At 37.7% G+C, this 16,579-nt stretch overlaps 4 protein-coding genes across 8 annotated transcripts in view; 1 reads left to right on the forward strand and 3 right to left on the reverse strand.

Moving 5' to 3' along the window:
* Positions 1 to 218: 218 nt before the first annotated feature.
* LOC141901788 (small ribosomal subunit protein uS12) overlaps positions 219 to 16,579 on the reverse strand; it is a 38,478-nt gene continuing 22,117 nt past the window's right edge. The window contains exons 1-4 of one of the 2 annotated variants that reach the window (XM_074789260.1): positions 1,284 to 1,350; positions 720 to 879; positions 515 to 635; positions 219 to 400 (exon numbers count right to left, since the gene is read on the reverse strand). In XM_074789260.1, coding sequence (XP_074645361.1) covers positions 254 to 400; positions 515 to 635; positions 720 to 879; positions 1,284 to 1,287 — 432 coding nt within the window. In that variant the 5' untranslated portion in view covers positions 1,288 to 1,350 and the 3' untranslated portion in view covers positions 219 to 253. Of the gene's footprint in view, positions 401 to 514; positions 636 to 719; positions 880 to 1,283; positions 1,351 to 16,579 lie in introns of those variants that run through there. The other variant, XM_074789261.1, reaches the window with a different exon arrangement.
* On the forward strand, positions 1,565 to 5,932 carry LOC141901772 (ribosome quality control complex subunit TCF25-like). Its single transcript, XM_074789231.1, has 17 exons — positions 1,565 to 1,877; positions 1,956 to 2,129; positions 2,217 to 2,359; positions 2,504 to 2,572; positions 2,661 to 2,749; positions 2,974 to 3,104; positions 3,242 to 3,341; positions 3,556 to 3,649; positions 3,746 to 3,838; positions 3,929 to 4,034; positions 4,125 to 4,232; positions 4,309 to 4,421; positions 4,516 to 4,674; positions 4,959 to 5,049; positions 5,138 to 5,217; positions 5,296 to 5,371; positions 5,640 to 5,932. The coding sequence occupies exons 1-17, from the start codon at positions 1,572 to 1,574 to the stop codon at positions 5,823 to 5,825; spliced, it is 2,118 nt and encodes a 705-aa protein (XP_074645332.1). The 5' UTR covers positions 1,565 to 1,571; the 3' UTR covers positions 5,826 to 5,932.
* On the reverse strand, positions 6,357 to 10,972 carry LOC141901774 (sialin-like). The gene is made up of 10 exons (XM_074789233.1): positions 10,953 to 10,972; positions 10,110 to 10,351; positions 9,567 to 9,800; positions 9,279 to 9,370; positions 8,943 to 9,162; positions 8,681 to 8,830; positions 8,463 to 8,595; positions 8,011 to 8,252; positions 7,636 to 7,892; positions 6,357 to 6,933 (listed from the first exon to the last, which is right to left on the reverse strand). The coding sequence occupies exons 1-10, from the start codon at positions 10,954 to 10,956 to the stop codon at positions 6,834 to 6,836; spliced, it is 1,674 nt and encodes a 557-aa protein (XP_074645334.1). The 5' UTR covers positions 10,957 to 10,972; the 3' UTR covers positions 6,357 to 6,833.
* On the reverse strand, positions 11,692 to 15,864 carry LOC141901781 (sialin-like). 4 transcript variants are annotated; one of them, XM_074789245.1, is made up of 9 exons: positions 15,737 to 15,864; positions 15,192 to 15,429; positions 14,654 to 14,885; positions 14,359 to 14,450; positions 14,021 to 14,240; positions 13,751 to 13,900; positions 13,533 to 13,665; positions 13,080 to 13,321; positions 11,696 to 12,898 (listed from the first exon to the last, which is right to left on the reverse strand). In XM_074789245.1, exons 4-9 carry the CDS (start codon positions 14,445 to 14,447, stop codon positions 12,707 to 12,709), a joined length of 1,026 nt encoding a protein of 341 aa, XP_074645346.1. In that variant the 5' UTR covers positions 14,448 to 14,450; positions 14,654 to 14,885; positions 15,192 to 15,429; positions 15,737 to 15,864; the 3' UTR covers positions 11,696 to 12,706. The 4 variants fall into 4 exon arrangements, with proteins under 4 accessions (XP_074645344.1, XP_074645347.1, XP_074645346.1 ...); XM_074789244.1 differs by having other exon boundaries at positions 15,188 to 15,429; XM_074789243.1 differs by lacking the exons at positions 14,359 to 14,450; positions 14,654 to 14,885; positions 15,192 to 15,429 and having other exon boundaries at positions 11,692 to 12,898; positions 14,021 to 14,244; positions 15,737 to 15,858.

Below are 16,579 nucleotides of genomic sequence, written 5' to 3' on the forward strand. Positions count from 1 at the left end.
CTGCAGTGATTGTTAATCAGTTTTGTGATGCCTCAAATGAAATACATATATAACTCGGATTTAGTCCGACATTTTGCTGTACAGCCCAAAAGGCCTACTTGTGCAGAGTCTATGAGTTCCACTGTTTCAATTCTTTTTCTAGGGATCCAAGGTAAGTTTAAATTGGATCAATTCAAGAAATCAAATAAACCAAGAAGAAAATAAGGACAACCAATATGTACTAAGACCTGTTAACTTTATTTACTAAACATTTTTACTGTCTGGGTCTTTCTTTCTTTTCTTTGTACAAAGCCAGTAATGATACGTTAGCGACTTTAACGACCTTGAATCGTACACCTGGGATATCACCGACGGCATGACCTTTTCGTCCGAATCCGGCAACGAGTACTTCATCGTTTTCCTACAAATAGAACAAGACTTTTTCTAATATTGACTCTTTCAAGTAATGACCTAAGATCATACAAAATCGGGTATAAAAATGTCATGTTGTTTTCTTTCTTTGCATTTTAATTACCTCAATATAGTTTAAGCAACCATCTCTTGGCACGAAAGCTGTGATCTTTTTGCCGTTCTTGATCAGTTGAACTCGAACACATTTACGGATAGCAGAGTTAGGCTGTTTGGCTTCAACACCACTGAAAATGAACGAGAAAAATTTTGTTCTCAATCCTATTCATTCATGTAATTCATTCTAAGTTGCATACTAAATAGAAACCTACACTTTTTCCAGAACAATGCCTTTGGCGTGGGAAGCTCCACCGAAAGGATTAGCCTTGAAGCGGGTACCCAAGTGAGCCTTTTTGTAGTCATTATCAGCCCATCGCTGGTCTCGACGATGGTTCTTTAATTTACGGGCAGTTCTCAAACCTCTGGGTTTTCCTGCAAAATAACAAACATTTTCATTGAAACATTTTGACGGGATTTAAAAACTCTAAATGAATTTATTATTCTGTTCATGGCCCTTCCCCAACAACAATCCTGAATTCACACGTAACAATATAACTTTATTCATTATACATTAGCAGGTAAAGTGTCTGAACAGGAGGGATAGGATTATTCAATTCATTTCTCATTAATCAATGACAATAAAGTAATGCTCATTTGAATTTGGTCAATTTTCTACTACATTTTTACAGCTACGCACAGCGTAGATGGACGGATTTGCAGTCTCGATGAAATATTCTATTACTCAATATGTAGGAGAACAGGGGAAAGACATCATCAGATGACGTTAAATTGTGGGAAAACTGGAAATAAATCGACAACACGTGAAAAAAGCTCACCCATTTTGCTGCAGTTATAGCGAAGAGAAAGTTCCGGTCACGTGGCCAGATTGAAAGAACCAAAATTGTCACCTGAAACGACGAATATTTACAGTAGTTCACTATAAGAAAAGAACATATTACATTAAGAATATATGGTTATATTCCCCAATAATTGACTAGAATGTTCCCCAATATTAATCCCCCTCTTCATTGATTTGGGTCGAATATTTTGGCTTTTCGTCAATTTAACAATTGAATTGGCAAGTTCTAAAATACTAACTTCCGGAACGGAACTGGAGAAAATAAATGTCGAATCGAGCATTCAGAAAACTACACGGCGATAATATCGCCCACGATACCGGTTTACAACTAAATAATCCTACCCTCGACGATTCTGGCGAAGATGAGCCAAAGGCCCGTGGTTTAGTAAAGAAGAAGAAGAAAAATAAGCAAAAAGTCTTAAATCATGAGAAGAATGATAATATTATTGATGACGACAGGCCCGGCGAAGCTGGCGGCGTCGCCGTCGACTCGCCACACTCACAGCAACTGGAAAATTGTAATCGACAGAAACAAGTTGAGGACAACACAAAAACAAATCTTTTTGATCTTGTAAGTGATTTTAAGTAAACTTGTTCAGACCTACTTCTGAAATAGAATTAACAATTGATTAATTTCATTTGATTATAGTTGAATGAAGATGAAGAGGAGGATGAGAATAATGAAGATGATGGAGGTATTATAAGAAATGAAGAGTTTCATCAGAATGATGTGAAAATAAAGAAAAAGAAGCGCAAGCGAAAGAAAAATAAGAACGCGAATGTCGAATCGGCAGGTTGTAATTCAATATCGACTTCAAAAAAGGTTTGTATTATGATTACATGGTCATATGAAAATGTTTTGATTTGGTAAATGCTTATATTATTTATTGCTTTATTTCTGTTTTAAAAGGAAGATGATATTGACGAAGTAGAAGCAGCAATCCAAGAGGTGAATGCAATTCTAGGTGATAAGATAGATGATGTTCCGTTACAAAGACAGCATTCTACTGAACCTCAGTCCATTACATCATCATTACTGAATGTAGAACACAGGTAGATGCCGGTGCATTTGAATGTCTTAACTTAATAATCTTTTCGAAAAAACCTTTTACATAAAACTAGTTCGCCAATCCCAGTTTTTTTCCAATTTGCTTGATGAGGCAGAATTAACCAATGTGAAACTTTGATTACATTAAGGAATCTAAATCCAGAAAATGAAATGAAGAAGATATTCGGATCCAGAGTTGTACAGAGCGCTGCTGAGAAGTAAGTTTACATCTTCTTTTCTAAAATTGATGAAAATAAAATGTTCTCCCAGTTTTCTGATTGAATTCTGTGTATTTCATTCATATAGTAATCGCCGCCGTCAGAGGAACCGCATTCATCACCGTTCTGGTTGGTTAGCTCAGCCTAAAGACACCTGGCCACCCATACAAAATGAAGGTTAGTCATTTTGTTGTACACTTAAAAATTTTCATAACCAGTGAATTTGGTTTGTCTAGCCTTTTTATGTCTATTTGTACATGTCCTTATGCTTTGATGTCGATTTTCTATCAAAAGGGATTATAACATATTAAATCATTCTCATCAAGTAGCCCAATCATGGGGTTATTGAATTCAGTGGAAGATAATGGAGTGGAGTCTAGTACATTGCTATTTATTTTCAGGTTTATCTATGAATCTGATTGAGAAATCGAATGGCTTGATGTATTTCACATTCGTTCATAGTACGTCATATCAACAAACACAGTTCCGTTTTCTCGACGCAGTGGAATCGTACGATCCTCAAAACATCATGGTAAATCTGACAAATTAAATCTAAGTTTGGGGACTTTTCACTAACTATTGAGCTCAAGTTTCCAAATGAACAATTTACAAGTCATACTTCCCTGCTTATGGGGTTAAGATTGTTTTGTTGATAAATTTTGATTACAGGATGTATTGAAATACCATCCATATCATATAGATTCATTGATACAACTGAGTGATACTTGTCGAATGAACGATGACACACAGATGGCAGCTGATCTGATAGGTGAAAATTAATATATTTCAAAAAATATATCACTGTATAATCCACAATGATTATGTGCCTTAAAGTCAAATGAAGTAGGGATGTAAATAGAATATGTAATCCTCATATAAAAGATTTTCTCGCTTCATTGTTACACTTACTGTAACCTGAAGCGTGGAAGGTCACTTCGATGTTATTTTTTTTTACAACATTATTTTACAATCTTCTTTCACAGAACGTGCTCTGTTTGCATTTGAAAGTGCATTTCATACATTATTCAGTTTGACACAAGGAAATTGTCGACTCGATTTTAGACGACCAGAAAATAGGTTTGTTTTAACATCAGATTGTATCATTGAGCCATAATGATCCAAGCACCTAAAATGTTTTGCATATAATATGGACTTAACATGGTTATGTTCCAGGGCATTCTATATTGCGTTGTTCCGTCATTTGAAATTTGTTGGTCTGAGGGGATGTTACAGAACTGCTTTAGATTTCTGCAAATTATTACTTAAGTAAGAGGTGACAGATATCAAAAAAGGTTTTATACATGGATTAATGAATTGTATCAAGTGGTAATATTGAATGGTCTTTTATGATTACAGTTTAGATCCGGAAAATGATCCCATGTGTGTTCTATTGATGATTGATTTCTATGCATTACGATCACAACAGTACACATTCTTGATTCGCTTGTTCGACGAATGGGAGGTAGAGTATTCAAAAGTGATTGATAAATTGCTTAAGTCAGAAGCGCTGCTGGCTCATGTTGAACCATACGTGTATTTTCTTTCGTCTCAGGTTCATCGAAATCTATCACAATTGCCAAATTTTGCGATGTCGATCGCTCTCGCACATTTTTATGAGGAATCTCAAAAGTCAGATTCTACAGAATTAGCAGATGAAATGGTAATGATTTGCTTACTTCACTGTTGCACTATGAATGATATATATGAAATCGTTGCATTGTAATTCCTAATTTCAGCTACAAAACGCTTTACTGATGTTTCCAAGTTGTCTGTTACCATTGTTAGATAAATGCAGTATTAATCCGGATGCAAGAGTCAGTGCGCATGAATATTTCAGTATCCATAACAAGTACGTAGACTCCTTGAATTGCTAAGATTGCTGAAAAAAAGTGTGAATGTATTTGATAATAGTTTATGTACAAATAACTAAATTCTTATTTCAGGCAACCACCCGGTTTGACACACCTGATAAACCTATTCATTGATCGGTGCTGGCCGTGTTGGAAAATACCAGAAGTCGTTTCATGGCTTGAACAAAACGTGAAAGAAATTCTGGATAGAATCGATCAGAAAGATCCGGTATCATCAGAATATGCATCGAAGTAAGTCACTATGATTTCTACCAAAAATTCATGTATTTTTTATTCTACAAAAGTCTGGAAAACATTTTTCTTCATTGAAAATTTTCAAGACGAAGAATAAATCCAAATGGTCCAAAAATGCTCCTTTCCGTCCTTAATTTCCAATCTTTCACCCTCGTATTGCCAAATCTGCCATTTTCAAATTGATTGCTGTCAGAAAATCCTATATTTGCCCTCGGTTGTACAGTTTATTATATGCATTCAAATGATCATTAATATTGTTGGATATTCTATTAATTCTGTAGACGAAATCGAAGATACCAGAAAACTCCGCGTAATATATTTAGGCACATAATCATGTACGATGTTTCTACAGTAACAGCTACTATTCCTTCGGTAAGCTTCGTCGATCCTTTGCAACATTTAAATCCTGTATGTTTCATATTTTGGAATCTAACAATTTGTATTGCTGGTTTATTTATAGGAAATCTTGAATCCACCAATCGTTTCGTATGATCCATTGCCACCCTTAAACTCAATTCAATCTTATACCAGGCCTGAAAGGTATATTTAGAATACATCCCGTCTAGTACCCCTGTTATTCTCGAAATCCTTCCTTCAAATTCAAATTAATATTTTCAGGTTAAGAAATCGTCTCAACAATGCGAATGTGCTTTCAATGTTTTTACGTTCTATGATGCCAAATTATAACCCCGAGGTAAGTTAAACTTGATATTGCCTTCCGATTGAGGTGGCCCTTTTCATCAACACAAGAGATCATTAAAACGAAAAGTAAATTTGACACTCATCCTCTCGGAGATTACAACTTTTCGGATGTATTTCTTCAAAAATATCCAAACTAAGGGTGGAACCCCAATAGAGGACTTAGACTTGGCTGCCTTATCCGAGAAATGCCTTTTCTTCTGAACCCTGGCCTTTCAATTATCCTTGAGCCACCCTTGACACATAGTGATGTTTTATTGTAGGATCCACCAGCTGATCTAGTGGGAGCTGTTGGCGGTGGTGGTGATACAGATAATGTACGACAAGGTATCGGAGTACTGATGGACGCAATGAGAGACTTATTGCGTAATATACAACCAGTTCCGCCTCCGGTAGAAAATGGAGAGAATGCAGAAGACCAAGGGCCTATTAATGATGATATTCTGTGATCATTTGGGCCCGATTTCACTAAGAACTGTCATTGCCAGTGGTGTATAGGGTATTGAGGGTATAGAATATATTTTGTGTGAAAACATATTTGTTGATAATTGATGAATAAAATGTAAATAAATCTTATATGTAAATAAATTTTGGAAGCCTTCTTGTGGAATGGATTTTTCCTCCTCCTTAAGACACTGCCAGTTATGAATATACTTCCAGTTCAGTCACCAGTGCCACTACGAATATATTCATAGCTGATTCTTCCTGTTTGCAATCTGGCACATGGAACAAACCCAGTTCCTGATTGGCTGGCAATGTGAACAAACCCAGCTTCAATCCCGATGCCTATTTATCAATTTTCGAGACTAGGCTGACTATGTATTTAACAGCTACGCTGCCAACCTACGAGTATACTCGTAATGACAATTGGGGGTAGCACCAGTATCAAACTGACAGTTAACGGTACCTACACAAGATGAAAAGGCTTTCCAAAGGTAATATAACAAATATATGTGAACATCTTTATTTAAAACATTACAAAAATTTTTTCTTAAAACAACGCCAACAACCTAACTCGATTTTTAGAATTAAAGGATTAACGGAGACAAGGGTGCTTATGAAAGTATTTATCTAAAAATGCTTTTCGGTCGCCTTGAAGTTCGATCAGCGTTTCCCTGAAATTTCCTCCGCATCCCAGCGATTTTTTTAAATCGGATAAAAGTTCGAATCCATCGCCGGAAATATTCGAAATAACCGTGACTTTTTTGCCATTATTACGATTCTCAAATGAAATCGGTAGTTTGCCTTTCTTGGTTCTCTTAATCGTATATTGTGGAGTAGAGGACTTGGAAGCTGCTGAGCTGGCAGCCTGTTCGGTTGATGCTGGTATCTGTTTTGAATCGCCTTGGGCCGATAACGATGCGGAATCAGTTTCTTCTATGCTTGTTGGTGGAGGTACCACTACTGTCTTCGAAGTATATCGACCTGAACTTGCCGCTGTTTTTAAAGGAAAGTAATCAGCAAATGTTAGAGCTGGAGGTTTTGCTTCCTCTAACCGTCGATCTTGAGCAGCACGAGTATTCTTCACTTTCTTTGGCATTGTTACTTGTGTATGACCTGAATTAGAATATTGAAAAATATAGATTAGCGAATTCTTTTAGTGCCACGGCACTGGGGACTGATTTCTGAGTACTAAGAAGAAGAAACCTGGTCCTAGATTATTAGGCAGGGCACATTATTCGATTTGGCTTCAAATAGCCTTTAAATTCACCTTAAATTCACAAGATTTTAGCAATTTCGTTTTTTAGATTCCAGTTCGAGCTTCTGCTATCGGTACTGTCTAAACACCGGTCATGGAATATGCGCGCTAATAAACGGACTCGGACTTATTTCAAATTCCTTGAATTTATTAGTCAAGTTTTTAGAACGAGATTGTTCATAGTGACAAGAAACGCAATTAAGTTGGCATAAGAACGTGGGTGGGAAATCTTGGATGATTAATGTCTATTCTTCAATAGACATTAATTACCCTATTACAACTTCCACCCAAGTACCGGTATATCAACACGAAGCCCGCTGGTTGCCGGACCGCCGGAGCACCGGCACGCAAGCAAAAATCGAACAACAGCAGCTGCAACCTCATCCCTCCTTCAGTTTCGGTCTGTCAGTTGATTTCCTTTACGTGAAGTACAATTAACGATTTTTTTGGAATTCACAACAAATGATTTGTTGTTACTCGAGTAGATTTATTTTTGCACTACGCCGATTCTTCTTAGTATCAACATCAGTCGTGGTAATCTATACATATCACGTATTTACAAATAAGTGTGTTTCTGTTTTCCACAGTCTAACTGCCTGTATACACCTTGGGGATAGTCTTTTAAGTCATCTTCCTGATCGATTTTTTCCTTCTCTTCTGTGCCGTCATTTGGTTCTGGTATAATGTCTATATTGGCATGTTCGACTTTAGCCCAGCCCTGAACTTCGCCGCTACCCATAATACAATACATCAGGAAACCAAAAATAGCTATCCCTGCGCAGATGTAGAACACAATCTGCCATTCCTCGTGACTTTGCTGTAAGAAGATTAATCATATCTCAGGTATGAATTGCGAATGTATTAAATGAACATTACATAGATAATCCTTTGCCAGTTCTTGTGGAAATTGACCGACCATGTATGATGAAACTTACCCCGGTCGTCAATGCGCCTACAACAACAGGCGCCAATATACCAGAGGTCGTAGCCACTGTATTTGAGAATCCGAATATAATACCCGCATAGCTCGGTCCTATGTCCATAGGGATGCTGACCAACACCGATAAAGCGCAGCCTAACGACCCAACGCCAAGTATCAGCATGAACAGTACGACACTATTCATTTCACAATCCAGAAACCCGACTCCAATTACCATACCGGCCGGTATGAAACTACCTACAAATCATAATAGTCGGATTATTTTTACTTGGATATGGTCCGATCTAGTGAAGATCTGAATGGTGAATTCAAACCAAATTACTTTTTTTCATAGATGCATTTGGGGACTTGTTGCCCCTGACGATGTGAGTTTTACCAAAGTTAAATTACTTCAATAGGTTGCACGTTGTTCAGTGTGTCACCAAACGTTTCATGATGAAAACTAACCAAATGCAAACATAATTTTCCTGATATATGTTCTCGACAGTACTCTCTTGTTTTGAAGCAAGTCGGAAAAGAATCCTGTACCATTCATTAGTATCCACATCAGAAAATAAGACATTCCCGTGTATAGACCATTCTATAAACATGCAAACATAACTCATCGTGAGGGATGAAGATCACACGACAGAACTAATGCAGACGTCAAAGTCTGATATCCTTACTTTACTGATGTCCAATTTCAAGACTTCGTTAACGTATGATGGCATATTTGTTAGAAACGTGTAAAATGACCACAGGGCTGCAAAGTGTCCACAAGTTGCTCCCCAAACCGCAGGACTCAAAAATAAATCTTTCCATGGAACCTTCGAGGACTGAAATAATAAGAGTTTTAAAAAAAATTTTCTTTTAAGTTAAAATTCAAATTGTATTGTTAAAAGTTTTACGATAAAACGTTCTGAATTATTTATTTGGTGAATAATTAACCTGGGAACCGAGTTTAATCATTCCCACGAGACTCTTTTCTATGTATTTCCTTTCATCGGTGGAAACTCTAGGATGGGTCGCTGGTGTTTCATATACCAGAAACAGCCAGAGTAGACACCAGGCGAGATTCAGGGAGCCAGTTATGTAGAAAATTGCTTCCCAGCCGACGTAGGCGCAAATATAGCCACCAGTGCCCATTGTCAATACTGTTCCTATGTGGGTACCTGGAGTAATAAAAACATTTTTACCAGTAGTGTATAAATTTTATTTGCAAGTCGGCAGGATAACTCTTGGTGGATTTGATATAGGACCGGTTGGTAATAGAATAGAAGATAGGTACCCGCGTATGTAAACGACACTAATTTGCTCCGTTCTGCCGGTGGCACCCAATTTCCAAGAATGGTGTGCAATGATGAAAATACCATGCCCTTAAAATTCAACATACAAAATCTTCTTTGATACGTCAATGATGTAAATTTCTGGAGAGCAGAAGCGGGGAACGAAAACAATTGTCTGGTGAGCTAGATATAAATGCGTTTTGTCAACGTCAATCATAATCTTGTCACAAATGAAGTTGTTTATCCGGGAGAAGTTAGTAAGTGAAATTGCGAACTCAGAGGTTACCTGTGCTGCGCCGACTAGAACTCTGATTAGTACAAGAACTCGATAGTGAAGATTAGCAGTTAATGGACTCATGAGTGTTAAAAAACCGCTTAAAGCCATCGATGATAGAGTAACATATTTTCCGCCGAACTTTTTAGCGAGCCAACCGGCTAATACTTGTGTTAATATATAACCCCAATAAAAGGAGCCGAGTAAAAGTCCTTGGACCTCTTTCGACCATATAAATCGTCCGTCCTGGGAAAGAGAAAACAGTACGTCTATAGATTTATAGGCATATATGCTTACCATATACTCAAATGAAATCTTTGGTAACAAATGTTTAAGACTTCTTATATAAATATAGTACTCCACTCAAGTCGGACCTTTGGGGCCGCAAAATGTGTCTGACTTGAGTGGTATCCGAGAAGAAACTAATGTATTTCATAAATATTGTCTCAAAAATACTTCAACAAACATCCGCCCCGTTGAACGGTTATCCGAGTCGATCGGTTCCGACTCGAGCGGAATATACATGTACTACAAAATGAGATAAGAACTGCATACTTTCTGTGAAATCACATCAGTGGAATTTTTCTCTTCACACCAGCCCGTTGTTTTTGGTTCAGTCGTCATGTTGGTAGTGATATTGGCATCAATGGGTTGATGTTGTCTGATAGCTGTTTGGTTCACCATAGTGACGATAGCCACATTGACGTTTACGCGGGATCCATACATTACGCAATTTCCCAAAAACCCAACCATCGCTAACATAAATCGACACGACCGTATCCATTCCAATGAAGCACCTCGAGCAGAAAGAACAAATAAGGCTTAAAATGATACCTTTGATTCTCCTTATCGGCCGTGTCACTTAAGTAAACTGGAATACAATTTGCAATCAGCAGTTCATTTCTATAGCTGCCGGGTCTTTTATGGCTAGCCTGTTCATGATTTTTTTTTATCTTAAAATAGGGATTGACCCTTTTATCTATTTGATTGGTAGATTTCGTTTGATTTTCTGTTTAAGTGTCCCTTACAAACCCACCACACCTGCTGGGTAATATACCGGGAAGAGGCGGCCGGCCGGGTAAACTTTTAAGCTCAGCACAAAGGAGAAACAATGTATCAATCTGTTAGCCCAATCATCGCATGAAAAATCCTAAAATATCTTGCAAATCATTTTCAGGCGGTTGGGTATAACCAAAAGTAATTGTGTCATTCTGGTGGTAAAATCCATAAGTCGTCGATGCGACCCAGACCTAATTATGTATACATCTTATGATTTTGTCGCATTCTCTCGGCTTATATGGGATTAAGGACAGAGTCCTCGATTCGTAGCCACCAGCTACTTGCAAATTAGACTTGTCCCGTTCAGGTGCTGTGCGCATGGCACATTTGCGTACTTACCCATTTTTAATTAAAAGACCTTCGCGTGATAAAGCAACAACAAAAACAGTAGCTTGTACTAGACTATATCACTATGATAGGAGGTATAGTATATAGTGCTGTCACTTTGGAAGGCGTCCAATCATATCAAGCTTTACTTACGGTAGATAAGAAAACGGCGAAAATGAGAACATGTCAGTTGATAAGGAGGTTTTTACAGGATGTCTATGTAAGCGATCAAGCTTTAAGATCAGTTATTCACAAACTATAGTTGTCATCATCAATTTTTGGGGTAAGGTTGGTGGACCTGGATGTTTATTCGAGGATGGATTACGTATATTTTTGAATGGCCATGGAAATGGAGTCGACCAAAATTAAACGAATTGTTCCATTGTGTAGGTTCAACAATTTCAATAATTTCATACTCAATATAATGATCTATTGGTTATAACGAACAGATACTCTGATCTGGTCCCACGAAATTCGTTGTAACGAGGTTTCACTGTAGTAACATACTTGTTATGTACTGGGGATAATGTTCCTTGTTGTTATCTAAAGTTTCAAATAGGATAGAATCAAAAATTGATACATTTCCAAAATAAAGAATGTCCTTCATTACTTTTCACACATAAACCGCAAATCTTTCAACGACTGTGTGTGTGGAATACTACCCTGGGGTACACTGAGTAAATAAAGTTTAGCGAAGTATTTTGATAAACAATAATGAAGATGAGTTGTTCAAATAAAAATAAAACGTATTTATTTTCGGGGCTAAGTAAGAATCTTACAGCACAATATAAATGCAAAAAGTATGAGCTAATATGCCTGTTACATGTGATACAAATACAGGAACACGTCGTTTGTATCTTAGTTCTTCTTTTTCAGTTTTCAGCACTTACGCTTTTTCAGAATACGGTTCAGGTGTATACAACATGTACTGTATATCAATCCACGGCTATTTCACTTTTTAACGAAACTAGAATTGCAAATACATGTAATTGAATGATGATGTTGCATAGTGTTCTAGATTGTCGTTATTGTACAATGATCGATAAACAGATAGTTGAGAAGATCGAAAATACAGTGTAACGGAGACGAGCAGCAACACCGCCTTAAGATGTATCGCCTCCAGACACGGGCTCCGGTCTAAGCTTACCACTCGACTCGTTGCTGTCAATCGGTGCATCTTCAGACATTGGACCTTCATGCAACGGGTGGATATACACTGGTTTCACAGTCGGGTGAATCTTCAAAATAAGATACATTACATTTTAAGAGTTGGGCATAATGCCAGGTATTTGTCATGTTATTACCGATTAGAATTATTTCCATGAAATCTTTGTACGCTTCCCAGTGCGACATTTGAACCAGTTAGGCAGAAACCCGTTATCGCTGCTTTGCAGCTATATTTATCCATTTAAATTTCCCACCCAAGTACGTATCTTCTCGGCTTCAACGTCCAGAGACAACGAATCTAAGCCAAAAACGAACAACGGCAGATGACCTCTCGGCTCCCTCGTTTCGAGTTTCTGTCATTTGATCTCCTTCACGTGATGTTACACTATGACTTTACACGACCAGGTGTCTGACATATCTTTTTGTAATGTAATTCTCTACAAATAATATGTCGTTCAGCTTCTCGAAATATACCACTGTATCAATTTATTTTTGCACTATTCTAATATCCAACATCATCCGTAATATTTACAGATCAGTGTGTTTCTGTATAAAGTCACTGCCTGTATACACCTTGGGAATAGTTTTTTAAATGGTCATCATTTTCCGGATCGATTTCCTCCTCTTCTTTGCCGCCATTCGGTTCTGTTAATGTCTAAATTGGCATCTAAGGTTCGACTTTTAGCCCAGCCCTGAACTTCGCCGCTACCAATAATACAATACATCAGGAAACCAAAAATAGCTATCCCAGCGCAGATGTAGAACACAACCTGCCATTCCTCGTGACTTTGCTGTAAGAAGATTTATCATATATAACTCATGTGTATATGAAAAGAGAATGGATTAAATGAACAGTACATAATCATCCCCTCTTTGCCATTGTTCTCCCAGTTCTCTTACATGCATGATCTTGTGGAAATAATTAGAACCATGAAAGATGAAACCCGCGAGCAATCCGTAGATGAAACTTACCCCGGTCGTCAATGCACCGACAACAACAGGCGCCAATATACCGGAGGTTGTAGCTACTGTATTTGAGAATCCGAATATAATACCCGCATAGCTCGGTCCTATATCCATAGGGATGCTGACCAACACCGATAAAGCGCAGCCTAACGAACCAACGCCAAGTATCAGCATGGACAGTATGGCACTATTCATTTCACAACCCAGAAACCCGACTCCAATTACCATACCGGCCGGTATGAAACTACCTACAAATCATAATAGTCGGATTATTCTTACTTGGATATGGTCCTATCTAGTGAAGATCTGAATGGTGAATTCAAACCAAATTACTTTTTTTTCATAGATGCATTTGGGGACTTGTTGCCCCTGACGATGTGAGTTTTACCAAAGTTAAATTACTTCAAGAGGTTGCACGTTGTTCAGTGTGTCACCAAACGTTTCATGATGAAAACTAACCAAATGCAAACATAATTTTCCTGATATATGTTCTCGACAGTACTCTCTTGTTTTGAAGCAAGTCGGAAACGAATCCCGTACCATTCATTAGTATCCACATCAGAAAATATGACATTCCCGTGTATAGGCCATTCTATAAACATACAAACATAACTCATAATGTGGGATGAAGATCACACGACAGAACTAATGCAGACGTCAAGGTCTAATATTCTTACTTTACTGATGTCCAATTTCAAGACTTCGTTAACATATGATGGCATATTTGTTAGAAACGTGTAAAATGACCACATGCATGCAAAGTCTCCACAAATTGCTCCCCAAACTGCAGGACTCAAAAATAAATCTTTCCATGGAACTTTCGAAGACTGAAATAAAAGGAAGTTTTTTTCTTATTTAATTTTGTCTTTAAAGTTAAAATTCCAAATTGTAATGTTAAAAGTTTTACGATAAAACGTTCTAAATTATTTATTTGGTGAATGATTAACCTGGGAACCGACTTTAATCATTCCCACGAGACTTTTTTCTATGTATTTCCTTTCATCAGTGGAAACTCTAGGATGGGTCGCTGGTGTTTCATATACCAAGAACAGCCAGAGTAGACACCAGGCGAGATTCAAAGTGCCAGTTATGTAGAAAATTGCTTCCCAGCCGACGTAGGCGCAAATATAGCCACCAGTGCCCATTGTCAACACTGTTCCTATGTGGGTACCTGGAGTAATAAAAACAATTGCCGTTACTGTATAAACCTAAGTTGCAAGTCGGCAGGATAACTCTTGGTGGATTTGATATAGGACCATGCAGTTGTTTATAGAGTAGAAGATAGGTACCCGCGTATGTAAACGACACTAATTTGCTCCGTTCTGCCGGTGGCACCCAATTTCCAAGAATGGTGTGTAACGACGAAAATAGCATGCCCTTAAAATTCAATATACAAAATATTTTTGATGTCAATTTCCGGAGAGCACTGTCGACGAGTATAATGCGACAAACGAATAAGAAAATTAATCTGGTCAGCTAGATATAAATGCGTTTTGTCAGCTTCAATCATAATCTGTCAATTGAAATAATTTCTCTAACCAAGGAGATAGTGAAATTTCGAACAATATTTACAAGATTACCTGTGCTGCCCCGAGTAGAACTCTGATTAGTATAAGAACGCTATAGTGAAGAAGCGATTAATGGACTCATCAGTGTTAGCACACTGCTCAAAGCCATCGATATAAGAGAAACATATTTTCCGCCCAACTTTTTAGCCAGCCAACCGGCCAATACTTGAGTTGACATATAACCCCAATAAAACGAGCCCAGCAAAAGTCCTTGGACTTCTTTCGACCATAAAAATGGTCCGTCCTGGGAAAGAGAAAACTGTAAGTCTATACACATATCATATACTCAAATGAAATCTTGTGTAATTAACAAATGTTTCTAGGGTTTTCATATGTAAATACGATACTACGCTCGAGTCGGACCTTCTGGGGCCGTTGAATGTGTCCGATTTGAGTGATATCCGAAATGGATACTGTGTATTTTATGAATAGCGTCACAAAAATATTTTTACAAACATCCGAGTTGGATGGTTATCCGGAGCCGTTTCGACTCTAGCTAAGCGAAGTAGGCCCACCATACTATAGAAAGAGATAAGAACTGCATACTTGCAGTGAATGCACATCAGTGGAATTTTTCTCTTCACACCAGCTCGTTGTTTTTTGTTCAGTCGTCGTGTTGGTAGTGATATTGGTATCAATAGCTTGATGTGGTCTTATAGCCGTTTGGTTCACCATATTGGCGATAGCCACACCGATGTTCACGCGGGTTCCATACATTACGCAGTTTCCCAAAAACCCAACAATCGCTAACATTAATCGACATGACCGTATCCATTCCAATGAAGCACCTCGAGGAGAAAGAACAAATAAGGCTAACATGATACCTTTGTTTCCTCTAATCGGCAGCGTCAATTTCGGAAATGCAATAGAATTTGCAATCAGTTCATTTCAATAGCTGCGGGATGGTTCCTGATCATTTCCCGGGTAGAGGCGGCCGGCCGGGTCAACTAAAGCTCCGCAGAAAGGAAAAACAATGAATCTATCAATTTGTTAGCCTTATCATCGCATAAAAAGTGGTAAATCCAATAGTCCTCGATGCGACCTAGACCTGATTATGTACGTATCTTATGATTTTGTCGCATTTTCTAGGCTTACCTATGGGATGTGATAGAGTTTCTACGGAAATCGAGGACTGAATAGTCCCCGATTCGTAGCCACCAGCTACATTTGCTTTTCCAGCTGACATTGCAAATCAGACTTGCTTCATTCAGAAGGTGCTGTACATATGACACAATTGCGTACTGGCCCATTTTTATTTAAAAGACCTTCATGTGATAAAGCAACAACGACAAAAAAACAGTAGCTTGTACTATAGACTTTAGGACTACGATAGGAGGTATATATATATATATATATATATATATATATATATATATATATATATATATATACGGTAGATAAGAGAACGGACAAAATGAGAACATGTCAGTTGATAAGGATGATTTCTGCGTCCATTTCGATACAGGGGTGTCAGAAAATATGTAATACATGATATGTAACCGAATCAATTATTCATGAACTATCGTTGTGATTATTTTTTGGGGGGTAAATTTGGTGGACCTGGATGTTTGCTCGAGGATGGATTGTTGAAATGCAATGAAAAGCTGTATTTTATGAATGGCCATGAAAATGGAGTCGAGCCAATAACCCGAATTGTTCCATTGTGTAGGTTCAACAATTTCAATAATTTCATACTCAATATAATGAACTATCGGTCATAACGAACAGATTTTCTGATCTGGTCCCACGAAATTCGTTGTTACGAAGTTTCATTGTTGCAGTAGTAACATACATACACGTTATGTACTGGAGATAAATGTCAATTGTTATCTGAGGTTTCGAAAAGGATAGAATCAAAAATGGATACATTTCCAAATAAAATAATGCCCTTCATATTTTTTCAGACGTAATCCGCAAATTTTCCAACGGTTTGTGTGT

The sequence above is a fragment of the Tubulanus polymorphus genome, chromosome 3 (genome assembly GCF_964204645.1).
Source record: "Tubulanus polymorphus chromosome 3, tnTubPoly1.2, whole genome shotgun sequence".
Classification (NCBI taxonomy): domain Eukaryota; kingdom Metazoa; phylum Nemertea; class Palaeonemertea; order Tubulaniformes; family Tubulanidae; genus Tubulanus; species Tubulanus polymorphus.